General features: G+C 45.0%; 1 protein-coding gene across 1 annotated transcript in view; it reads right to left on the bottom strand.

The window, feature by feature from the left end:
• The window catches only part of ADAMTS3 (ADAM metallopeptidase with thrombospondin type 1 motif 3), a 377,062-nt gene that overhangs the window by 237,183 nt on the left and 112,085 nt on the right, over positions 1–27,794 (bottom strand). The window contains exon 4 of the mRNA XM_069743515.1: positions 5,631–5,781. Coding sequence (XP_069599616.1) covers positions 5,631–5,781 — 151 coding nt within the window. The remainder of the gene's footprint in view (positions 1–5,630; positions 5,782–27,794) is intronic.

The following is a 27,794-nucleotide window of genomic DNA, read 5'->3' on the forward strand; positions in this document are numbered from 1 at the left end:
GAGATCAGGTGACTGACTTGGCCATTCAAGAATATTCCACTTCTTTGCTTTAATAAACTCCTGGGTTGCTTTGGCTTTATGTTTTGGGTCATTGACCATCTGTAGTATGAAATGACGACCAATCACTTTTGCTGCATTTGGCTGGATCTGAGCACACAGTATGTCTCTGAATACCTCAGAATTCATTTGGCTGCTTCTGTCCTGTGTTACATCATCAATAAACACTAGTGACCCAGTGCCACTGGCAGCCATGCACGCCCAAGCCATCACACTGCCTCCGCCATGTTTTACAGATGATGTGGTATGCTTTGGATCATGAGCTATACCACACCTTCGCCTTACTTTTCTCTTTCCATCATTCTGGTAGAGGTTGATCTTGATTTCATCTGTCCAAAGAATGTTCTCCCAGAACTGTGGTGGCTTTTTTAGATTTTTTTTTAGCAAAGTCCAGTCTAGCCTTTTTATTCTTGATGCTTATGAGTGGCTTGCACCGTGCAGTGAACCCTCTGTATCTACTTTCATGGAGTCTTCTCTTTATGGTAGATTTGCATATTGATACGCCTACCTCCTGGAGAGTGTTGGTCACTTGGTTGGCTGTTGTGAAGGGGGTTCTCTTCACCATGGAGATTATTTTCCGATCCTCCACCACTGTTGCCTTCCGTGGGTGCCCAGGACTTTTTGCATTGATGAGTTCACCAGTGCTTTCTTTCTTTCTCAGGATGTACCAAACTGTAGATTTTGCCACTGCTAATATTACAGCAATTTCTCGGATGGGTTTTTTCTATTTTCGCAGCTTAAGGATGGCTTGTTTCACCTGAGAGCTCCTTCATGTAAACTTCACAGCAAAACCTTCCAAATGCAAGCACCACACCTCAAATTAACTCTAGGCCTTTTATCTGCTTAATTGAGAATGACACAACGAAGGGATTGCCCACACCTGTCAATGAAATAGCCTTGGAGTCAATTGTCCAATTACTTTTGGTCCCTTTAAAAACAGGGTGGCACATGTTAAGGAGCTGAAACTCCTAAACCCTTCATCCAATTTTAATGTGGATACCCTCAAATCAAAGCTGGAAGTCTGAACTTCAACTGCATCTGAATTGTTTTGTTTAAAATTCATTGTGGTAATATCTATAACCAAAATTAGAAAAATGTTGTCTCTGTCCAAATATATATGGACATAACTGTATATCTATCTATCCATAGATAGATGGATAGATATATCTATAGATAGATGGATATCTATCATCTATGTATTATCTATTTATAGATATACCTATCTATTATCTTTCTATCTATTATCTATCTGTCTATAAATATATCTATCCATCTAGTTATAGATATAGATAGATAGATAGATGGATAGATATATCTATAGATAGCTTGAGAAAGGCTCATTCAGAGCTGAAACATCACCCAGACATGTGGGTTGAATAAATCCTGCACGTTTTTCACCAAGGATATGGAGTGCTGCCTTCTTTTTTTAGATTTGTATGGATTTGGGACAATCATTTGACAGGTTGCCTGGGGGTTGTGCTGTTACTATTTTTTACTACTAGATGTATATATATAGATAAATGGACAGATATATCTATAGATAGATGGATAGATATATCTATAGCTTGATGGATAGATATATCTATAGATAGAAGGATAGATATATCTATAGATAGATGGATAATAGATAGATAGATAATAGATAAATCTATAGAGAATGGAATAGAGAAGGCATGTACAGTACAGCAGGGACCCATCAGAGGGAGGTCACCTTGCCGTGGTTCATGGGCATACATAAATTGGCCAATTTATGCACTAAGAACCTTCAATTCCGTAAGTTTAAAAAAAGTTCTTGAAAAAAAAATTTTTGAGTAGCAAAATCTAGATTATGTTTTTAATGTTTTTCTGTGTTTTCACATGGCCTAAAGTTATACATAGTGCTGCTGTGCCCTCCTTTTTCTTTATAGCTAGATGGATAGATATATCTATATCTAGATGGATAGATAATACCAAGCCCGATGTTTAGTAATAAACATAATAAAATGGTACATAAAGAGTTATATAAAGACTCACACACAAAATCTGCATTAGGCCGGGGTTACACTTGCGGGAAAGTCGACCGAGTCTCGCACCTAAGTACCCTGCACTGCCGCCAGCACTCGGGCCCGGAGCGTTGAGCTGCAAAGAAATACATGATACATGCAGCCGCACACTCTGGTCCCGAGTGCCGGTGGCAGTGCCGGGTATTGATGCAAGAGACTTGCATGAGTTTCTCAGACGTGTGACCCCGGCCTTAAACGCAATATCTGTTTAATTTATTTAAAAAAATTGAAAAAAAATGGCGGGGGCTCAGCGCAATTTTTTGTGCCAGAGAGGGAAAGCCAGCAACTAGGGGCTGATGTTTATAGCCTGGGAAAGGGTTAATATCCATGGATCTTCCCAGGCTATGAATATCAGCCCACAACTGTATACTTAGCCTTTACTGGCTATTAAAATAGGGGACCCCCCCAAAAAAATGACATGGGGTTCCCATATAATTAATAGCCAAAAAAGCCTATGCAGACAGATGTGGACTGATATTCATAGCCTAGAGAGGGGCCATGGATATTGCCTCCCCGAATACAAATACCAGCCCCCAGCCACCCCAGAAATTGCACATCTGTAAAATGCGCCATTCCGGCACTTAGCCTCTCTCTTCCCACTGCCCTGTAGCGGTGACATAAGGGATAATAAGGGGTTATTGTCACCTTTGATTGTAAGGTGACATTAAGCCCGGTTAGTAAAGGAGAGGCGTCAATAAGACACCTATCCACTACTAATCCTATAGTAGTGAAAGAGTTAAATAAAGACACAGCCAGAAAAAAAGTATTTTAATATCCTTAATTTCACCATACTTACAACCATGCCCAATTCCCCAAAGCTAGCGATCACCTGCAAAAAATAAAAAATAATAAACCAACAGTATACTCCCTGTTATGATGCAGTCCAATTAATAACGAGTGTCCCACAACGATCTCCCCTATAGAACAGTGACATCAGGAGATGTGACCGCTCTATAGGACCCACAGTGACACACTGACAGGAGACAATGGTCCCTGCAGTGCATCGCTGAAGAGGTTATCCAAGTTCAGGCTCGCTTTACGCTAATGCTGCATGGGAATTTTCTCACACAGCGCTGCCGGTGAGAGAATGAACTCGGGTGACCTCTCTCCCGGCAGTGGCAAAGGGATACATCGCGGAGGATCACCTCCGCTTGTCAGTTCATCGCAGAGGTCCTGTAGAGCACTGACATCGTCCGATAACACTGCTCTACACGGGAGATCATCGTGGGACACTCATTATTAACTGGACTATGGCAGAAAGATGAGTATAGGTTTTTTTATTATGTTATTTTTATTACAGGTGATCGATGGCTTCAGGGACTAGGTGATTGGTGAGTATGTACTGTATGTTATATGTTGTATGTACTGTCTGCAATGTATGTCCTGTTTGTCTGCTGTATGTTTTTTTTTTTTTTACTACTGAACACATGCATTGTCTGATGGGACTACTTTCCCATCATCGGCTAGCTGTCACTGTGAGCATTCATTGCCGGGTGGGAGCAGTAGTCTCATCAGACAATGGCTGCTTACACAGACCCGCACACACACAGGAACACACACAGACACAGAGACACACACAGACTCACCCATACACGCAGACCCCCGCACACAGACACGAACATAGTCTCCGCCCACTAACACAGTCTCTGCCCACACACTTCCCTCCTCCCAATCTGCAGCATTTCTCACACCTACATCTGCAGCAAATCCGCAGATCTTTTTTACACCTGCGGTTTTGATACGGATGTGCCTGAGTCAACAGAAGTCAATGGGTGCAGAAATGCTGCAGATCCACAAAAAGACTTGACATGCTGCGGAAAATAAAACGCTGCGGAATTTTCCACAGCATGTGCACAACAATTCTTCATTTCACATAGAATAACATTGGTTGTGCACTACACAGTAGATTTGATGCATTACCGCGCGTCCAAAAACGCTGCGGATTTGCATCTAAATCTGCAACGTGTGCACATAGCCTTAGGCTTGTCTAGCCTAGATTCTGACATAAAGAGATGTCCATCACCAGTCCCCACCAATCAGCTGTTACCATTTCTGTTAGCGGTTGGATGTAAACAGTGTACTGAGAGCAATATTGCAGTCCAGTACACTGTTTAGTGGCTGTTCCTGGGTGCTCCAGATCAGCTCCTATTGAAATTATATAGAAGCTGATCTGCAGTAAATGGCAGCAACCATTATACAGTGCATGGAATTGTGGTGTTCCACTCCCGACATTGTTTACATCCAGCAGCCACCAGAGTTGGTAACAGCTGATCGGTGGGAGTACCGGGTGTCACCGGATCTTTTATTAATGGCCTATCCGAAAAATAGGTCATCAAAATAATAATGCTGCAAAGCTCCTTTAAACTGAATAGTTGTTGCAAAACTGAAAGCAAGTTACTTGTGTAAAAAATTCTATAAAAGTGTCTAAATTAAGTGTTAGTTATAGCTCCTCCCGGTCACAAGCTCTTAATGTAAGTCTATGACAGCCAGAACGGGACTGTCATGATCCAGTTCTGAGATTATGTTCAGCTCTCTTGTCTCTGGACTGGTCATGTGGGAGTTAATCCTCTCTGCCTCACCCTGGAGCTGGCTGTGCTATTTAAGTCCTCTGCAGCCTGGGGGCCAGTGTCAGCTATAAGTTCATCCTGCACTGTTTGAGCTCCTGACCTGGATCCCTGTTCTAAGTGTTCCTCTTTGCCTCTGACTGACTGCACCCGTTTGTTACTTGTTCTGACTTTTGGCCTGTACCCCGACTCTGTCTTACGCCTCACGTTTTGGTTACCACGTTCCCGGTAGGTTCTGACATCTTGCTTGCCCCCGACGATTCTCTGCTCGCCCCTTCTGTACCGCGCTGCTATCTCCGTGTATGACCTTGGCTTGTTTCATGTCCCTTTCATTACCTGTGACACCTGTGTTGTTGTTCAGTGTAGCTGTGCTGTGTGTGCAGCCTCCTTTCCTTATCCAGCACCCCCTGGTGGAGATTGCTCCATACTGCACTGCAGCAGCACATCACAGGGGCTCTCCTAGACTTACATTAAGAGCTTGTGACCGTTACCTCTGACTTACGGTAAACCAGAGGCGGTGGTCATAAGATGGCTGAGGACGACTGATGCGGTGCCAGAAACAACTGAAGACCGAAGCTGGTAAATGCAATATTAGAGGCAGGGAATATGGATAAGTGATACCAGTCCAGCACTGAAATTGAAAAAAAAAACGCTGGAGTGGTACTTTAAGAGCGATATGGGCATTGGAAAAAGTATACCTAAAAGAGTCCTGCCAGATGAAATTGATAAAGTTTCATTTTTAATACTAAAATCTATGCTTACAATTAAGATGTCGATTTCAATACCTCTTCACATACATTTCCACACTTAAATAGTCTTATTTTTTTCATCATATCTATGCAATTTACTGTATTGGTCTAAGAAAGTGACAGATCAAGGACCCATAATTATTAACTGAGACTACAAGTGCACAAGGCATAGAAAAGTCAGCTGGCTCTGCAGATCCACAATGTAATGTGCACCTAACCTGATCTGTTGGGGACGTCTTCAGGCATCGTTTTCTTTGCTGTTGATCTTTTGTATATTACATGTATTCTTCCTTCTTCTTCCTCTTTTTGTTTGCCTTTCTCCAAGGGTTCGATGAAGAATTCGTCCTCTGTTGTCCGTATCATCCCAGCCTATAGTAAGGATAAGAAAAGAAACATTTAGAAGCATTCTTTATTCTTTACATATAAAATATACAGTATGACCTGTTGAATCCAAGTTTTACTGAAGTTCATGTTCAATTTTAATCTAAATATGAAATGAACACTCAGGATGAGCGCCCCAAACTACTGCAGAACCTAACTTATTGTATGTGCTGGAGGTCCGAATCCTATGGTGACTTTTTTTAAAAAATGGGCTTCATAATACGGTAGTGGAGAGCCTTTTAACCCTTTATTACAATGGATTTTGTCCAGTGAATCGACAGAAATGATGTACACAGAAATTTTTGTCCCGTGAATCAACAGCAATGATGTACACCGAAATATACATCATATATACGTTGAAATAAATTAAGACTCCTGTGTTCTCCCAAGGTTACACAGCGCACAACCTTTCAGGGCAATCATATATGGGTAGCAGATACTGATATATTGATTTGATTTACTATTCACTGCAAAGTTCCGGAAAACACTTGGAATTTGACATTTTTCCTTGGCAGCAGTCAAAAAATGTCTTGACCTTCATTTTCTTGTCTAATATTTGATACCATCTTCCCACCGCACTGTCAGGGTCGAGGTTTGCCGTAGGAAAATTCACTTTCGATGACTTCATAGCCAAACCACATGTTCTGCCTTGTTCATTCTCAAAGTTTCTTTCAGGTAAAAACAGTGCAAGTCTATGACTAAGCATCCATTGAAATAATAAAGTCATCTGTTTCCATCATTTAGTCCACTTTATGGGTAGCATATTTCTCAAATGTTATGTAACAAGTTTAACTTTGGCTACTACGGAATTATCATCTTCTTTAGCAAGGCAAGGGTCTGAAATAATTGAACCTTGCAGGCTTTATTGTGAAATAAGTCACTGTCTATCATGGTCTTTCTTCAGCTTCTATACTACAATATTACAATGGTATAATGCCAATACATGGCAATACATTTGTTGCCATGTGCAAAGTAAACCATGAGCTGCCATGTAACAGAATAGGTGTCTTATTAGTTGGCTCACTCAAACCATTGTCTGAAAAAGTCATTTCTGTTACTTTGACCTTATTAAAAGAAAATGTGGATGAAACGGTTTATACCAAAGGAAAATACAGCTCTGGCACAAATTAAGAGACCACTGCAAAATGTTTTTTCTGAAAAGGAGAAATGGTCACAATTTAAAAAAAAGCAGTGCTTTCAGACCTCAAATAATGCAAAGAAAACAAGTTCATAATCATTTAGAAACAACAATAGTAATGTTTTAACTCAGGAAGAGTTCAGAAATCAATATTATGTGGAATAACCATGATTATTAATCACAGCTTTCATGTGTCTTGGCATGCTTTCCACCAGTCTTTCACACTGCTTTTGGTGCAAAATGTAAGCAGTTCTTCTTTGTTTGATGGCTTGTGACTATCCATCATCCCAGGGACAGCGTCAGCACCCGGGGAAGTGCCGGGACCCTGGCGAGACAGGGGGGCCCACTCACAATGTCTGGGATACAGGCGACTCACCCCCTGCCAGTGCCGCTGCATTCAACTATACCGGCGTCTATGACGCCGGTACAGTTCAATGCAATGATGAAAGAGAGAGCGTCAGATGACGCTCCCTCTCCCATCATTCCCCTCTGCCTCTGACACTGTGGGTGCGTGATGATGTCATATCATCGCGTACCTGCTGTGTGGCTGGGCAGACTGCAACTGCTCAGCCTGGAGCCAGGAGCAGCGCGGGGCACGAGGAGAGGTGAGGATTGTTTTTTTTTAAATATATCAATGAGTGATAACTGGATTGTGGGGCCATTTTCGGGGGAGGGGTGGCAACATTATATTCTATGGGGGTTGTATTATATTCTATGGGGGTCTGTATTATATTCTATGGAGGGCTGTATTACATTACATTACATTCTATGGGGGGCTGTATTACATTACATTCTATGGAGGGCTGTATTACATTCTAAGGCTACGTTCACATTAGCGTTGCGCGCCGGTGACGCAACGGCGACGCAACGCGCGACGCACCAAAAACGCATGCAAAAACGCTGCGTTTTGCGACGCGTGCGTCGTTTTTTGACGAAAATTGGACGCACGAAAAATGCAACTTGTTGCATTTTCGTGCGTCCGACGCTAGCGTCGAAAACGACGCACATGTCGAAAAACGCTAACAAAAAAACGCACGCGTCCCCTATGTTAAACATAGGGGCGCGTCGCCGCTGCGTCGCCGACGCAACAGCGACGCACATTAGCGTAACGCTAATGTGAACGTAGCCTAAGGGATGCGGTGCTGTATTATATTCTGTGGGGAGCTGTATTACATTCTGTGGGGGGCTGTATTATATTCTATGGGGGATTGTATTATATTCTATGGGGGTTGTATTATATTCTATGAGGGGCTGTATTATATTCTATGGGGGCTGTATTACATTACATTCCATGGGGGGCTGTATTACATTACATTCTATGGGGGGCTGTATTACATTCTATGGGGTGCTGTGCTGTATTATATTCTATGGCGGCTGTAGTACATTCTGTGGGGGGCTGTATTACATTCTATGGGGGCCTGTATTACATTCTATGGCGGGCTGTATTATATTCTATTTGGGGCTGTATTACATTCTGTAGGAGGCTGTATTATATTCTATGGGGGGGCTGTATTACATTCTATGGGGGGCTGTATTATATTCTCTGTGGGCTACATTATATTCTATGGGGGATGTATTATATTCTATGAGGGAGGATTGCATCATACTCTTTTATGGGGCTACATTATATTCTATGGAGAGGTAGGCTGTATTATATTTTATGCATTAAATTTATTTTATGTATTAACTTTATTATATTCTATGAGGGGTGATTGCATCATACTCTATGAGGGGGCTACATTATATTCTATGGGGGGGCTGCATTATATTATATCAGGAGGCCTGCATTGTATTCTATGGAGGGGCTACATTATATTCTATGGGGGGCTGCATTATACTCTATGAGGGGGCTACCATATATTATATATGCAGGGGCTGCATTATACATATGAGGGGGCTGCATTATACTATATGAGGGCTGCATTGTATTCTATGGAGGGGCTACATTATATTCTATGGGGCAGGGCTGCATTATACTCTATGAGGGGGCTACCATATATTATATATGCAGGGGCTGCATTATTATATAAGAGGGGGCTGCATTATATTCTCTGGGGGGTTACATTATACTCAGGGGCTACAATATATTCTGTGGGGTGGCTGCATTATACTCTGTGAGGTGGCAGCATTATACTGCCGTATATGTGGGCTGCATTATATTGTATCGAGGACTATGGGGAATACGTTATACTATATGAAGAACTATGGGGTGCATTATACTATGGAAAGTGAATTGTACTACATGGATGAATATGACGGTGCACTATACTATATGGAGAACTTTGAGGAGTGTATTATACTATATGGAGTACTGAGCAGTGTATTTTAATATATGGAGGGCTATGAGGAGTGTATTATACTATCTGGAGGACTGAAGAGCTGAAGAGTGTATTATACTATATGGAAGACTGAGGAGTGTATAATACTATATGGATTACTGTGGTGAACATTATAATATATGGAGGACTATGGGGTGTATTATACTAAACAAACAAAATGCTGCATATTCATCAAGTTGTATGCATACAGGTGCTGTTCACAAAATTAGAATATCAACAAAGTTAATTTATTTTAGTTCATCAATACAAAAAATGAAACTCCATATTATATAGTCATTATAAACATAATGATCTATTTCAAGTGTTTATTTCTGTTAATGTAGATGATTATGGCCTACAGCCAATGAAAACCCAAAAGTATTCTATAATGTTGATTTGCCCCTAATATTACAGGTACTAATACCTTGAGACTTGTGGACCTTAGATCACCAGAGTTAGCCATCTGCTAAAGCACAGGATCTACATGTCACCTACTCCAAGAGTGACACAGTGCATAAACACCACTATCAAGACTTATTTTCCAGAACACACACATGAACTAGTAAGTGACTAAGTGACCAATCACTACTATATATTAGGTCGGACTTGGAGTTTCACTTGCGAAAGCCTCACATCACTTCACCGTGCACAGCCGCCCGTTCTTTGGACAGGAGTGTGCAGCTGCATAGAAATACGGACGTTTCGGGTGATGCAATGCAAGGCTCGGGCATCGCTCTCGCATAATTGGCATATAAGGGGTTAACTAATATAGAGCCCCTCTGCTGTATGGTATTGTAGAATTTACAATAGCTATCATTCATGCAAGAAGTGATATCTGGCAGTGCACTATACCTATATTTCTCTGCTGTATCTGTGCATCATAAATCATGGTATGTGTTAAAGGGAGGGGCCCACTGAGACTCTTTCGCCCGGGGCCCTCAAAAACCTGGAGCCGATCCTGACTACGTGGGCTGCTATATACTACGTGGGCTGCTATATATTACGTGGGCTGCTATATACTACATGGGCTGCGCTGCTATATACTACGTGGGCTGCTATATACTACGTGGGCTGCTATATACTACATGGGCTGCTATATACTACGTGGGCTGCGCTGCTATATACTACATGGACTGCTATATACTACATGGGCTGCTATATACTACGTGGGCTGGGCTGCTATATACTATGTGTGTTAGGAGTCGAGTTTCCTCTGCTGCACAGGGGGAATCTCGATCCGTGTCTGCTGCGGTCTCCCATTCTGCTTCGGCCGCAGTGGGCTCTGCTCAGCGGAGGCGTCGCTCCCAGCGTCTCGCTGGGACTGATTCTGTGCAAAGGGTTACTGCTGCCTTTTCCGGCTCTCCTGTTGTACCCTGCACTGATCTGCGGCGAGCGGGCTTCCCTGGGACTAAGTCCTTATTTGCACACACTGAGCATGCCCAGGACAGGATCTCCCGTTGGAGATCGAGGGTCACATGCTCAGGTGCTGCAGCACATCCCATTGGTCCTCTTGGCAGGTCCTGAAAGGGCAAAACTTCTGTAGCAGCTTCCTGTGCTGCAACTATATAAACTGCGCATGACCGCACGGCCATGCGCTAGTATTGTCTTGATAATATGTGTGTGTGTTGTGAGTGAAAGTCGCTCTTTAAAATACCCTCCCTATTGGATGACTGTTCGCGGAAGGTGTATGTTTGCTATCTAGCGCCCGACTTATCCAACAGTACGTTACACACATAACAGCGTCTAGTTGCTGTGACCGCCTGTACGGCGCCGTGCGCTTCCTCTGCGCTTTCCTTACCCAAGCCTGGGTGGTTAGTGGCGTAAGTCAGTGAGGCACTGCATGCACTCTCATGCCTTTATATACTATTTTAATAGTTTCTTTACACACCCAGTTGCAGCGTTGTGCCAGCAAGTGGTCTAATCGGACTTCAATCCTGTGTTGGGGTTGTGTTCGCTGACTTCTTGCTCGTGCTCTATGTGCGGTACCGTGGTCCTGTGACTCAACAGGATCGCTTCCTTCACGCAGGGTGAAGTTAACCCGTGCGTGTATACTTATAGTACCGTCATATAGTCCGTCTTACTAGCAGCAGGGTTTTTACCTGCACGGTGGACCTCGGACTGCGAACGCACCTAGTTTCATATCATCTATACTTGGTGCGTTCCGCCAGTCCTTATCATAATACTAGCGCCAAGGTCTGGCTAGTAATGACGGACGATCAACGTTTACAGCGGTACATCCAGCAGCTGGAGGGAAGGTTGGCGGCTCTAGAGCGTTCAACCTCAGCTGTGGATGTTACTGCTGTCGCTGTTCAGGCTGCAAGTGTGGCTGCAGCTACTTTGTCCACTGCCGCCCCTGTACCGACGCTATCTCGCCTCCCGCTACCAGAGAAATTTTCTGGTGACAGTAAGTCCTGTAGGGGTTTCATGAGTCAGTGCTCAATACATCTCGAGCTTCTGGCCTCTCGTTTCCCTACAGAGCGGGCTAAGGTGGGCTTTATCATATCCTTATTGTCGGACAGGGCGTTGCAGTGGGCTACGCCGCTGTGGGAGCGTGGCGATCATGTGGTGCAGAGTGCTCCGTTATTCCTGAGCACTCTGAAACAGGTCTTTTTAGGACCTCGTGTCACCCATGATACGGCGCTCCAACTGTTGGCATTGACTCAGGGCTCGTCCATGGTCAGCCTTTTTGCCGTCCACTTCCGCACTCTAGCATCTGAGCTGGAGTGGTCGGATAAAGCCCTTATCCCTATATTTTGGAGGGGGCTGGCTGACCACGTTAAGGACGCCCGGGCCACTAGGGAGATTCCCGCCACACTGGAAGAATTAATAACAGTATCTACTCGTATTGACCTCCGTTTTCACGAGCGGAGGTTAAAGCGAGCCCAGTGTAGGCAGAGGTTTCGGCTGGCTCCCACCTTCGCCAAACCTTTGGAATCTCCAGTCCAGGCTCCTGAGCCCAATGAACCTAAGGTAGTGTCACGAGCGGGATCTAAGTCCCGGACCGCTCGTGCACCCCAGGTTTGCCATGTATGCCAACAGTCAGGACATCTTGCCACCAGATGTCATCAGCGGTCGAGGAAACGTCAGCGTCTAGTGGTAGTAGGTGGAGGTGCACTAGACACTGCGACGTTTGCCTCCAAATTGTCCTTTAAGGGGACAATTACTTTTGGCTCATCCTCCCACTCGGTAGAGCTCTGCGTGGATTCTGGGGCGGAGGGCAATTTTATGTCTTCTGCTTTCGCCCAACGTCACGCAATACCCCTGGTTATGCTACCTCAACCAGTAACGGTACGAGTGGTGAATGGGTCGACACTCCCCGCACAGATAACACATCAGACCATCCCTTTTACTCTGTCCATGTCACCATCCCATCAGGAGATTATATCTCTGCTCATCATTCCTGAGGGGATTGATGAGGTCCTGTTGGGGATACCTTGGTTACGGTACCACTCTCCTCACATCGAGTGGTCCTCAGGCAGAATTCTGGGATGGGGTGAATCATGTGGGGGTAGGTGTCACCGAGAGTGTGTTCAGGTTGCTACTACTGAGGTACCCGCAGATCTATCCTCTCTCCCCAAGCAATATTGGTCTTACGCAGACGTGTTCTCCAAAAAGGCGGCGGAGACCCTTCCGCCCCATCGCCCTTATGACTGTCCTATCGATCTCTTGCCTGGTGCAGAGCCTCCCCGGGGTCGAGTTTATCCATTATCTCTCCCGGAGACGGAGGCCATCTCTCAGTACATTCAAGAGAATCTGGCAAGAGGGTTCATCAGGAAGTCAGTGCCACCTGCTGGGGCAGGGTTCTTCTTCGTGCAGAAGAAGAATGGGGAACTACGTCCATGCATAGACTACAGGGGTCTTAACGCTATCACCGTTAAGAACAAGTATCCTTTGCCCTTGATAGCCGAGCTCTTCGATAGGCTTCGGGGAGCTAGAGTGTTTACTAAATTAGATCTGCGGGGTGCTTATAACCTGATTCGCATCCGTGAGAGGGACGAATGGAAAACGGCGTTTAACACTAGAGATGGGCACTATGAGTATCTGGTGATGCCCTTCGGGCTCTGTAATGCCCCAGCCGTTTTCCAAGACTTTGTCAACGACATCTTCCGGGATATGCTTTCCTCCTCAGTTGTAGTCTATCTGGATGATATTCTCATCTTTTCTCCAGATATAGACTCCCACCGGAGAGATGTTGGCAGAGTCTTCGACCTCCTACGGGCAAACTCTCTTTATGCTAAGTTGGAGAAGTGTATGTTTGAGCAGGAGTCTTTACCATTCCTGGGCTATATCATCTCCGCCCAGGGATTGGCTATGGATCCTGCCAAACTACAGGCTGTGATGGACTGGCAAGAGCCCCATTCTCTTAAAGCGGTGCAGCGCTTTATGGGGTTCATTAACTATTACCGCCAGTTCATTCCCCACTTCTCAACTCTGGTAGCTCCCTTGGTAGCCCTCACCAAGAAGGGAGCGAATCCCAAATTGTGGTCGGAAGAGGTCTCCAAGGCCTTCACTTCTATTAAGTCCCACTTTGCTAGCGCTCCCATCTTACATCGTCCCGATGTGGATAAGCCATTCCTAATGGAGGTGGATGCCTCATCCGTTGGTGCTGGAGCAGTCCTCTATCAAAAGGATGCTCAAGGTCGGAAGCATCCATGCTTCTTCTCTAAGACCTTCACGCCAGCGGAGAGAAACTACTCCATCGGGGATAGGGAGTTGCTAGCAATGAAATTGGCCTTTTCAGAGTGGAGACACCTTCTGGAAGGTGCGCGGTTTCCCTTCCAAGTTTACACGGACCACAAAAATTTGGTCTACTTGCAAACAGCCCAGCGGCTAAATTCTCGCCAAGCCATATGGTCCCTGTTCTTTTCCCGGTTCCACTTTTCCCTTCATTTTCTCGCCGGGGAGAAGAATATTCGTGCTGACGCTCTCTCTCGCTCCCTTATGTCAACTGAAGAGGAGGAAGAGGAGCCTCGGCTTATTGTCCCTTCTGAGAGCCTGAGAACCGTAGCGCCGGTTTCGCTGGAGTCTGTGCCTCCGGGCAAGACTTTTGTGCCCATTAATTTGCGACCGGAGGTTCTCTCTTGGGCTCATTCGTCCAGGGTGGGTGGACACTTTGGGACAAAGAGGACATCTGAGCTACTGGCGAGGACGTACTGGTGGCTGCATATGGTCCGGGATGTCAGGGATTATATTCTGGCGTGTGTCTCCTGCGCCAAAAATAAATCTCCGCGGCAAAGGCCAGCTGGGTTGCTCTATCCCTTGCCGGTGGCAGATAGGCCCTGGGAGATGGTCGGGATGGACTTTGTCGTGGGTTTACCCAAATCTCGCGGCTGTACCATCATTTGGGTCATCACCGATCATTTCTCAAAAATGGTGCATTTGGTGCCGCTACCACGGTTACCTTCTGCACGGGCCTTGGCAGCGTTGTTCATTAAACACATCTTCCGCCTACATGGTATGCCTGACAAAATTGTCAGTGACCGGGGTCCCCAGTTTGCATCTCGGTTCTGGAGAGAGCTTTGTCGTCTTCTCAGTATTGAGTTGAATCTCTCTTCCGCTTATCATCCCGAGACGAACAGGTTGGTAGAGAGGGCCAACCAGACCTTGGTCACATACCTGCGACATTTTGTTTCAGCCAGGCAAGATGACTGGGCATCCTTGCTATCGTGGGCAGAGTTTGCGCTGAACAACGCCGTAGTTGACTCCACAGGACAAACCCCATTCCTCCTCAACTATGGTCAGCATCCACGGGTACCTGTGCCTATGCCCGTGTCTTCCGCAGACTCCAGGGTGGCAGACTGGGCTGTGGAGGCACGGGATATTTGGGACCGCACTCAAGATGCCATTCGGGCCTCTAAGGAGAGAATGAGGTCCTCCGCCGATGCTCATCGGCGCCCCGCTCCGACCTTTGCTCCTGGCGACTTGGTGTGGCTCTCCGCCCGTAACATCAGGCTGCGAGTTGAGTCCACTAAGTTTGCTCCTCGCTACTTGGGTCCCTTCAAGGTCCTCGAACAGGTTAATCCTGTGGTCTACCGTCTGGCCCTTCCTCCACGCCTTGGTATCACCAACACCTTTCATGTGTCCCTCCTTAAGCCCATATACATGTCCCGGTTTTCTGAGTCATCTGCCGAGACATCGGGTTCGTCTACGGACGATTTCGAGGTGAACGCTATCTTGGGGTGCAAGGTGGTACGTGGCAAAAATTTTTTTGGGGTGGACTGGAAGGAGGGGGGAGCACTAGGGGGGGGGGGTAATGTTAGGAGTCGAGTTTCCTCTGCTGCACAGGGGGAATCTCGATCCGTGTCTGCTGCGGTCTCCCATTCTGCTTCGGCCGCAGTGGGCTCTGCTCAGCAGAGGCGTCGCTCCCAGCGTCTCGCTGGGACTGATTCTGTGCAAAGGGTTACTGCTGCCTTTTCCGGCTCTCCTGTTGTACCCTGCACTGATCTGCGGCGAGCGGGCTTCCCTGGGACTAAGTCCTTATTTGCACACTCTGAGCATGCCCAGGACAGGATCTCCCGTTGGAGATCGAGGGTCACATGCTCAGGTGCTGCAGCACATCCCATTGGTCCTCTTGGCAGGTCCTGAAAGGGCAAAACTTCAGTAGCAGCTTCCTGTGCTGCAACTATATAAACTGCGCATGACCGCACGGCCATGCGCTAGTATTGTCTTGATAATATGTGTGTGTGTGTTGTGAGTGAAAGTCGCTCTTTAAAATACCCTCCCTATTGGATGACTGTTCGCGGAAGGTGTATGTTTGCTATCTAGTGCCCGACTTATCCAACAGCACGTTACACACATAACAGCGTCTAGTTGCTGTGACCGCCTGTACGGCGCCGTGCGCTTCCTCTGCGCTTTCCTTACCCAAGCCTGGGTGGTTAGTGGCGTCCCAGTGCGGCACTGCATGCACTCTCGTGCCTTTATATACTATTTTAATAGTTTCTTTACACACCCAGTTGCGGTGTTGTGCCAGCAAGTGGTCTAATCGGACTTCAATCCTGTGTTGGGGTTGTGTTCGCTGACTTCTTGCTCGTGCTCTATGTGCGGTACCGTGGTCCTGTGACTCAACAGGATCGCTTCCTTCACGCAGGGTGAAGTTAACCCGTGCGTGTATACTTATAGTACCGTCATATAGTCCGTCTTACTAGCAGCAGGGTTTTTACTAGCAGCAGGGTTTTTACCTGCACGGTGGACCTCGGACTGCGAACGCACCTAGTTTCATATCATCTATACTTGGTGCGTTCTGCCAGTCCTTAACAATGTGGGCTGCTATATACTGCGTGGGCTGCTTTATACTACGTGGGCTGTGCTATATACTACGTGATATATCAAAAAATTACCGCACACTAAGACTGGATATGATGCAAAAGGTTTTGAACCAATTTATTATAACAAAAGGAATAGCCATAGAAAAAATAGGAGTATACGTATACGGCCTAGAGCAAGGCACGGGAGTGCCGCTTCACCACCCTACCTCACAGAGAGCCCAGGACCCCACAGGTCCACTACTCCAGGCTCAGCAGGAGCATTCGGACCCACTTGTCCATCATCCCCTGTCACTCTATTTGGCAATAATACGCAGCCTTTGCAAGACGAAACAGTACGCTCAGTCCGGCTATTTCTACTAGGGCATGTGGATTTTCCACCTCCCGCATACCCAATTGGACCGTACCCGGCACCACTGCTAAAGGACACCAAAGGACTACTGTGTATTAAGCTATATTACTTGGGGCACAAAATCGGCCTACCGCCTACTTCAGTACTTAGCAGTCGATCACCTCGACACTAGAGCGCCCTCCTAGGACATTACAGTGACAGGACTTGCACTACAAAGCTTGCCCTCCTGCTTTTCCCTCTTCTTTGCCATAAGTGTACATACCTCTGGAAGCCAAGTAACCCCATGAATAAGACCCTGGTGGGTCGAAACGTTGGGTTTGGTCTGATTTGAACACGTTTGCTCCTATTTTTTCTATGGCTATTCCTTTTGTTATAATAAATTGGTTCAAAACCTTTTGCATCATATCCAGTCTGAGTGTGCGGTAATTTTTTGATATATGACTCTTCGGGCCTCCGGGTCTGTCTTACCAGCACCTCGAATTATTATTCTTGATCCGAGTGCATGCCATTATTCTCCTTATATACTACATGGGCAGTGTTATATACTACGTGGGCAGTGTATATACTACATGGGCTGCTATATACTACGTGGGCAGTGCTGTATACTACTATGTGGGCAGTGCTGTATACTACTGTGTGGCTGTGCTATATACTACTATGTGGGCAGTGCTGTATACTACTATGTGGGCAGTGCTGTATACTACTGTGTGGGCTGTGCTATATACTACTGTGTGGGCTGTGCTATATACTACTGTGTGGGCTGTGCTATATATTACTGTGTGGGCTGTGCTATATACTACTGTGTGGGCTGTGCTGTATACTACTGTGTGGGCAGTGCTGTATACTACTATGTGGGCTGTGCTGTATACTACATGGCTGTTCTATAAACTATGTGGGCCATGTTATATACTATGTGGCTGTGCTATATACTATATGGGCTGTTATGTAATACGTTGGCTGTGCTATATACTACGTGGCTGTGTTATATGCTACGTGGGGTGTTATATACTACATGGCTGTGTTATATGCTACGTGGCTGTGCTATATACTACGTGGGCTGTGTTATATACTACATGGCTGTGTTTATATGCGATCATGAATCGTGGTATGTGTAAAAGGGGGGGCCCACTGAGACTCTTTCGCCCGGGGCCCTCAAAAACCTAGAGCCGGCCCTGCTTGTCCCCATTTCAATTATGGGCAGTGATCCCTAGCATTTTCTCATTGACAGTGGTGCAGCCAAATCAGTAGTGAGCAGATAAGATTTAAATGCAAGCTGCCTCACCATGCAGTCTCTTTCTTGTGTTGGGGGTAGAAGGAAAAACCAGACACACCCCAGTTACAGGACCCATTACAGTTTCCTTCCAACCCAATCGGTCCACCCTCAGCAGACTCCTAGTCAGTGACACCAACCCGGTGAATCTCCTTGGTGCAGACCTGCTGCAGAAGATACATGCCAACACATAGTATCATGAAGATGGCACTGTGCTCTGGTATCCTAAACAATGAGGAGGTTTGCCTACTGGCAGCCGGCGACTATAACTCAGTTTCTGTCTGCTATACCATTATACCTCTGGTCTAATGGACCACCAGATTTAGGTCGACTGTCTGTGTCCCCAGTTAAAGTTGAAGATCAGCTATAGGTTATTACTTCAGAATTCACTATTAAGTGCCCTCAGGATTAGTAGGAGTATAGCTTGGAGAGTCTCCCTTAAATAATAAAATATAACCTATAATTGAATAATATTATAATAGATAACTCTGAGAAAAAAAATGACACAAAACTACAATAGCCACATCCATAAAGTGCTAGTGCATAACCAGTGCTCATTAAAAATGGTTTGGTCTCATCAGTATATTAGAAGTTCTCTGTAGCAGGTTCGTTTTAGACAAGTAACAGGATGTATAGTCCAAGTGGGGGGACGTTTCCTCTTATTCTCTGTCAATTTATACACTAATGGTGGGTAACCCGTAGCAGCATACACTTGGGGAGTGTCCTTGTGAGGACAGGAGCAATGCAGGGGCATGACAGGGAATGTATGTGGTTATTATAATTTTGTGTCACTTTTTGTCCAGAGTTATCTAGTTTAATAATATTCAATTAAAGGTTATATTTTATTATTTAAGGGGGACTCTACTCCCAGTTTGGCCGGGATCACACATATGTGTGATACGGCCGAGTGTCACAGGTCAAATCCCTCCTCTGGCGCCGGCACTTGGGAGCGGAGCGTGCAGCTCCATGTGTTGCTGTGCGGCTGCACATTCCGCTCCGGAGTGCCGGCGCCAGAGGAGGGATTTCACCTGCGATACTCGGCTGTATCACGCGTATGTGTGATCCCGGCCTTAGAGATGACCTAAAGCCTGGAGCCCCTTCGCCAAGGAAGCCACAGTACCTATTGAGTATGGCATAGGCAGATGTAGTATCCAAGACAGCGAAGATTTTTGTCGAAATTACATCACCATGAAAAGAAGCAAGAAAGACCAAACACATAGATTGGTGTGCACACCTAATTCAATAATATAAATAGAATAAAATGTATGATTTAATTGGAACACTGGAACATACAAAACCACAAACACATAAAAACAATTAAAACACATATACAACATGGTGATCAGCCAACATCCCTAACGATCGAGACATGGCATCCCTTATCAAAATACACATATGAAGCTTGAGCTAACAGTAAATAATTAACAATTAGTAATAAATGCAGAGTCAGGGACTCTCCCTTGTAACTTTGCTGCCATTCTCTATTCCATTATAGCCTATATTGACAGCATTATACTCCACCTATAAATGCCCACAAGCAAGAAGACATGTATATGGAGAACGGTGAGTTCTAATAAAGTAATGATGGGATAAACCTCTTAATATGAGGTAGTACTCACATTTAGTCATTTTTATCAGTAATTTATATGCCTAAATTGTTCACTATGAGGAAGGCCACTTCTATTTAACTTACCGTTTATCAGTTATGTATTAATGACATTTCTTCATAATGCAATCAGAAATCTTGGATGTATCTATTTCTCTTGTCTGAGAAGATTGGAAATGTTTTCAGGAATTTTCCTCTCATCCATTGCTGTTGCTCACTTTTCATAACTCCCTCCAATTTTTTTCTCTTGGACAATTGCAGGTGGTTGACAGAGCACTAGCCTGTCATTACTTAAATAGAAGCCCCACTGAAAAGGATCAAGAGCTCTGTGTTTCATCAATTTAATATCCCTGCATTAACGCCAGCCAAGCAGACACAGAGACGATGCCAAGAGAAACATATGGGACTCAGCTGAAGGGGGGCCAGTTTTTAGAGACAGCTCTGTAGTCTAAACTTCTTAAAGAGTCGTATAAGCATGCTTTCATTCAAAAGGTGCTGCTTCGTCTAAAAACACAGATTCAGCTTGAACACTGCTACCTTTCACCCTCCCTGTTAGCTTAAGGTGTATTTAGTTCAATGGTAGTATGAGGCCTGCGTCACATATACCTGCTGCTTGTATTTTTTTCATGCCACTTTTTCTAACCTCACAAGAAAAAAATATCAAGAAAACATAAATAGTGGAAAACGTGGAAAAAAATGTCAATTTATGTTTGAGCAACACTCTTAAAGGGGTACATTTGATAATACAATCCCCTTGCCCATGCCTTTAAAGTATATAAAAGGGTGGTCAGAGGGCATACTTCTCTTCAAGTAATTGGCTCCAAGATATCTGCCCTTTCCCTTCAGAAAATTAGCATTTACTTTGCAGCTGTTTCCAAAATAACAAATATAAAACACCCCTCCAACTCAAAATCATCATCTTCTGACAATCAAACTTTGCCAGCTGTGCCAAAATTTAGCCCAGAAATTTGCCAGTTTTGCTGAAGTTTGGTCCAGAAATTAGAAATGCGAGGAAATTATTTGCTTCAAGTCTAAAGTATTTCAAAGGCTGGAACTGCCAAGAGAAGATGTCTATGACACTCTGAGGTTTCCTAGGACTTTATCCAAATCCTTTCAGGCTTTTTAAAGGGAATCTGTCTGTACAATCAATCCCACTAAACTGTACATACGGGCAAGCAGGAATTTAAAATGTAAATGTATCAACACCTTTATATCTTCTCTCTGTTGCTTCATTCCTGTGTAATTAGCACTTTTATTATGCAAATGAGGCATTAAGTGCTTTGGGCAAAACAGAAAACTAAGGCTAGTTTCACATTTGCGGTAGAATCCGCAGAGTTTAAACCACAACCTGAAAAGCACGATAAACCACATGCAAACGCAGCGGTTTTTAGACGTATAAGGTAACGCATGCGGTAAAAAAACCGCTGCGTTTGCACACTTTTTCATGCGTTTTGCATGCGTTTCCATTTACTGCGAGCATGGTGGAAAATTTAACAGGAGAAAAATCTAGATAAACAGACAGCGCCAATGGGACTATAGTGGGCGTGTATTATGGGATTTCTTTATATAGACCCTAGGACTGCTGAAATCCACAGATTTTGCTACTGTATCCTGTTTCATGATGGATCTTCGCATGGAGAGCTTTTATTGAAACCTGGTTTTAAGTATCAAGCTGTTTCTTGCCTGTGCGTTTGCTTGGGAGCAACAAAGAAATAGAGAAAAACAGAGAAGGACATGGCGTAGGCGTTTTTGGAGACACCCCATTAATGAACTCAGGGAGACCCGTGGAGCCTATCACACGCTATATGGCGAGCTTAATGCCAACGCGGACAAATTCCCGGAATATACCAGGATGTCGCAAGAGTCTTTTCGGGATTTGCTTGGTCGTGTCCAGGGAGCCATCCAGAGACAGGACACCCAGCTCCGTAGAGCGATTCCTGCAGAGGAACATCTCCAGGTCACATTAAGGTATGTAATAATTCTAAACAAATGCCAGTCATAATTATTGTGGGTCTGCCATGTATTATTTGTATTTTCCTTTATGTCTTTAGCTAAACACCACCATAAATAGAATTGTTTGTAAATTTTTTATTTTTTTTTATTTCAGATTCCTGGCTACCAGAGAGAGCTTTCAGTACCGGCTTGGAATTTCCACCTTGTCTGGAATAGTTGCTGACAGCTGCCGGGCTTTGTGGAATGTCTCCGGGATGAGTTGATCCCCTTACCCACCGCGGACATGTGGATGGAAATTGCCGAAAAATTCATGAGTGTGTGTGATTTCCCCAACTGTTTGGGAGCAGTGGATGGAAAGCACATCCGCATTATCAAACCCGCCAAAACTGGATCTGAGTACTTCAACTACAAAAAATATTTTTCTGTAGTGCTCATGGCAATACCAGATGCGGACTGTCACTTTATCGCCGTGCACATTGGAGCTTTTGGCCGTGGCAATGACTCCCAGACTTTCAAGAACTCGGATATAGGCCCATGTGTGTATGGAAAAAAATTTAATTTTCCCCTGCCACGACCTCTCCCCAACACTCAAGGCCCACTGATGCCATTTGTTATGGTTGGGGATGAGGCCTTTCAGATATGTGAAAACCTACTGAAGCCATATTCAAGTCAGGACTTGAACCACACTAAAAGGATTTATAACTGCAGACTGACCAGGGTCCGAAGAACAGTGGAGTGTACCTTTGGGATTCTTGTCTCAAAATGGCACATTCTTGGGACAGCCATTAATCTAAAAATGGAGACAGTCGATGAGGTGGTCAAAGCCTGTGTGGTTCTCCACAATTGCATAATGGCTAAGGAGCGACCCAACATTGAACTGGATGAACAAGTTGCAAACCCATTGCCAGATTACCAGCATGACCCGCTGAGGTAAACTGTTGAAGTTGGCCACATGCGGGACCAATTTGCTGCCTATTTTGTTTCTGAGATTGGACGTGTGGCATGGCAAAATAATATTGTGTAAAATGTGCTGTTGGGTTTGGGTCTGTACCAGTTATGTTTTAAATGTTACTCATATTTTTTGTTAATAACCAAAGTGTTTTGATATCTGAACCGAGTCTCCTATGTATTTCCTCTACAAACCACTTAGGTTGCTAGTGGTAAGGTAGTTGACATCATTACATCCTGATTCTGTTCTGCAGTATTTATTGGACGCAGACTGAAGAGACGATGGAGGTATAATACAAAGCAGATCTATACTCACCAAGTCATGTGTGAGAAATAATGACTTCATGAGCACAAAACCCAGCCTCATGAATTCACTATTTCTGACACCTGTCCAGGTGAGTATAGATATGCCTTGTATAACCTCCATCGTCTGTTCAGTTTGTGTGAAATAGATTACGTAGACTGAAGAGAAAATGGAGGTTATACAAGGCAGTTCTCTACTTACCAGGTCAGGTGTCATAAATAATGAGTTTTTTGACACATGACCTGTTGAGTATAGTTCTGCTTTGCATTACCGCCATTGTCTCTTCAGTCTGCGACACAGATTAACCCATTACTTGCCAAATTAAAATGTTTACAAGTACGGATTTTTCAGAAAAGGGCGTCCCAATATTCATTTAAAATGACAATGACATGATTTCCTATTTTGAAAATATTCATTTTACAAACACAACACAAAAAATTGGACCTAATTATAAAAATTATAAAATCTTAGTTGCTAGAAGCTAAAGATTAGGTGTCCCTAAAAAAGGATATTGGTAGATAATGGGGTAAGCAGACTGAAGAGATTATGGAGAAAATGCAAGTAATATTATTTTTTGACAACTCACAACACCATACCAAACACACAAAGCTGCAGCGTTGTACTTAATAACTATTGGAGCTATGAGGTGGCAAAAAAAACAAAGTGTATGGCGCAGTGTGTTTATTCGGCGCACGGTATGTGTTGCCGGCGGCGAAATACACAAATAACGAAACAGAATTGGGGGCAAAAAACATTAACATTTATTTATAAAAAAAAAAAAAATAACTGCGCCTGCTTGGGGTAGAGTGACGGAACTGGGGGGGCGGGGTGTAGCTGTGAGGCCTGGCTAACTGTAGATGATGCAGGGGTTGCAGGAGAAGGGGCAATTAAAGTAGTGGGGTCTGGGAGTTCAGGGATGGTGCCAGAAGCATGAGAAGGCAGAGACACACTGGAAGGGTGAGACAAACCTGACATCAAAGACACATTGGGAGGTGAGGGGGGAAGAATAGAGATAGTTCGCTGCTTTTTATTTTTTTTTCCTTTTTGGGATCGGTGCTGCGGTCTTCGGTGCCTCGGTGGGCTCGTCTCTTGAGGCCTGGTCATGGTGGCCGACTTGTCAGGGTTCATGTGCCGCTGCTGCTGCTGCATGGTTGTGGTGGAGGGGATGGCCATGCCAGGGTCTGGCGGGTGCTGCTGCTGCTGAATGGTTGTGGTGCGGAAAGCCATGCCAGGATCCTGCTGCTGCATGGTGGTGGTGGGGAAAGCCATGCCAGGGTCCAGCTGCTGCTGCTACTACATGGTGGTGGTGCGGAAGGCCATGCCAGGGTCTTTCTGCTGTATGGTGGTGGTGGGGAAGGCCGTGTCAGGGTCCGGCTGCTGCTGCATGGTGGTGGTGCGGAAAGCCATTCCAGAGTCCGGGTGCTGCTGTTGCTGGTGGTGGCAGTGGAGGATGTCCAAGCAGGAGCAGCAGTTGGCATGGTGGTGGCAGTGGGCTGTCCAACAGCACTCGGCATAGTAGTAGCGCTGTAGTGGTGTCCAGCAGTGCTTGTAATGGTGGTGGCTGTGCAGTGGCATGCAGTAGAGCTCGGCATTGAGGTCAAGTGTGACAGTGTTGGCACAGGTGGAAATGCCACCACTGGCTGTTGAAAATACTGACTCTGCTGCATAGCCTGCATGTAAACAGCATTGCAGGCCTGCATGACACTAAGCTGGAGATCAGGAGTAAGGTGTTCCGACATGCCCTTCTCTATTTAATTGAAAAAATTATGTGCTGGCCTCTGAAGGTCGGCTTTCACTTGGTCAAGGCTTCTGGTCACATCCTGGATAAGTGTATTCATACGGTTTATGGCACTATCCAGTCTGTCTCAAATCGCCTTGAATCCATCATGAAAGACCGAGCTCAAGTGCAAAAACTCGAGCATGAGTGACCTGTCCGAGGCTCTCTGACGCTGCTGGGAAGAGCCCAAGAAAAAGAGGCAGAGGCAGAGGACAGGGACAGGGGAACACCTGATGGACCAGCGTCCTGGTCTCCAGTCTGTGTTGCAGGCCCACTTGCTGCAGCGCTGCTGGATGGCTGAGACAGGTCCGTGGCTGTTTGATGAATTACCGCTCCAGAACCAAGGGTCAAGGGTGCTGCTCCATGTGCTGTGAAAAAAAAAATAAATACAAAAAATTAGTACCAAACATTTGCAAAAGTAAAAGCGCCGACTCCTGGAATAGAAATATACAGACTAGGCAATACAAGACAACCCAATACAACACAAAAAATACTTACGTTCTCTGGGCAGGGACCGGTCTCAAAAATGCCAGGATGCGGTGATATTTATATTTTCGGATCCTTGCTCCAGAACTACTAGGAACCTGGCTCTCTTGACAAAGGTCCTTGTTGAAGCAATACTTCATCGAACGCCAACATGTTCTGACTTTGAGCACTGTTGAAAAAAAAATTATGGTTAGACAATGCACTTTTGGCTGGGATCACACATGTTGTGAGTTCTGTTTTTGGGCTCCCTCTGGTGGTTACTGATGGTACTGGGTGACTTGTCTTTCCTGGGTCTCTGGGTTCCACCTGTTCCATCAGGATATGGGAGTTTCCTATTTAACCTGGCTTTGCTGGCATTTCCTCGCCGGTTATCAATGTATCCAGTGTGTCTTGTTACCTCTGCTCCCTGCTCCTAGAACCTTCTGGTCAAGCTAAGTTTGGATTTTCCTGTTTTGGTGTTTTGCTTTATTTGGTTTTTAGTCCAGCCTGCAGATATGTGATTCTTTGCTGCTGGTTGCTCTAGTGGGCTGAAATTGCTCCTCATGTACCATGAGTTGGCACATGAGTTCAAGTAATTTCAGGATGGTTTTTTGAAGGGTTTTTCGCTGACCGCGCAGTTCACTTTTGTATCCTCTGCTATCTAGCTGTAGCGGGCCTCATTTTGCTGAAATTGTTTTCATACTGCGTATGTGCTTTCCTCTCATTTCACCGTCATTATATGTGGGGGGCTGCTATTTCTGTGGGGTATTTCTCTGGAGGCAAGAGAGGTCTGTGTTTCTTCTAATAGGGGAAGTTAGATCTTCGGCTGGAGCGAGACGTCTAGGATCATCGTAGGCACGTTCCCCGGCTACTTTTATTTGTGTGATAGGTTCAGGGTCGCGGTCAGCTCAGGTTCTATCAGCATGCTCTAAACGCACAAAAAAGGTTGATAAGTCTGTTGCCATTAGTACTTTACAGTCTAAGTTCATTCTGTCTGTGACTCTGATTTGTTCATTATCATCCATTTCCGTCGATGCCTATGTGGATTCAGGCGCTGCCCTGAGTCTTATGGATTGGTCATTTGCCAATCACTGTGGGTTTAGTCTGGAGCCTCTGGAAGTCCCTATTCCTTTGAAGGGAATTGACTCTACACCTTTGGCTATGAATAAACCTCAGTACTGGACACAAGTGACCATGCGTATGACTCCTGTTCATCAGGAGGTGATTCGCTTCCTGGTACTGTATAATTTGCATGATGTCCTAGTGCTTGGTCTGCCATGGTTACAAACTCATAATCCAGTCCTTGACTGGAAATCAATGTCTGTGTTAAGCTGGGGTTGTCAGGGGGTTCATGATGATGCACCTCCGATTTCTATCGCTTCATCTACTCCTTCTGAGATTCCTGTGTTTTTGTCTGACTATCGGGATGTTTTTGAGGAGCCTAAGCTCAGTTCGCTTCCTCCTCACAGGGATTGCGATTGTGCTATAAATTTAATTCCAGGCAGTAAATTTCCTAAAGGTCGTTTGTTCAATCTGTTAGTGCCAGAGCATACTGCTATGCGGGATTATGTTAAGGAGTCCTTAGAAAAGGGACATATCCGTCCATCTTTGTCCCCTTTGGGAGCAGGTTTTTTTTTCGTGGCCAAAAAAGATGGTTCCTTGAGGCCTTGTATAGATTATCGTCTTTTGAATAAGATTACCGTAAAATATCAGTATCCTTTGCCATTGTTGACTGATTTGTTTGCTCGCATTAAGGGGGCTAAATGGTTCACTAAGATTGATCTTCGGGGTGCGTATAATCTTATACGAATAAAGCAAGGTGATGAGTGGAAAACCGCATTTAATACGCCTGAGGGCCATTTTGAGTATTTGGTAATGCCTTTTGGACTTTCTAATGCTCCTTCAGTCTTCCAGTCCTTTATGCACGATATTTTCCGTGAATATCTGGATAAATTTATGATTGTGTATTTGGATGATATTTTGGTTTTTTCTGATGACTGGGAGTCTCATGTTCAGCAGGTCAGGAAGGTGTTTCAGGTCCTGCGGGCCAATTCCTTGTTTGTAAAAGGCTCAAAGTGTCTCTTTGGAGTCCAGAAGATTTCTTTCTTGGGGTATATTTTTTCCCCTTCTACTATTGAGATGGATCCCGTCAAGGTTCAGGCTATTTGTGACTGGACGCAGCCTACATCTCTTAAGAGTCTACAGAAGTTCTTGGGCTTTGCTAATTTCTATCGTCGTTTTATAACTAATTTTTCTAGTGTTGTTAAGCCTTTGACGGATTTGACTAGGAAGGGTGCTGATGTTGCTAATTGGTCTCCTGCGGCTGTGGAGGCCTTTCAGGAACTTAAGCGCCGGTTTTCTTCTGCTCCTGTGTTGCGTCAGCCAGATGTTTCGCTCCCTTTTCAGGTTGAGGTTGATGCTTCCGAGATTGGAGCGGGGGCGGTTTTGTCACAGAGAAGCTCCGATGGCTCAGTGATGAAGCCATGCGCGTTTTTTTCTAGAAAGTTTTCGCCGGCTGAGCGGAATTATGATGTTGGTAATCGGGAACTTTTGGCCATGAAGTGGGCATTTGAGGAGTGGCGTCATTGGCTAGAGGGTGCTAGACATC

The sequence above is a fragment of the Ranitomeya imitator genome, chromosome 1 (assembly GCF_032444005.1).
Source record: "Ranitomeya imitator isolate aRanImi1 chromosome 1, aRanImi1.pri, whole genome shotgun sequence".
Taxonomy (NCBI): domain Eukaryota; kingdom Metazoa; phylum Chordata; class Amphibia; order Anura; family Dendrobatidae; genus Ranitomeya; species Ranitomeya imitator.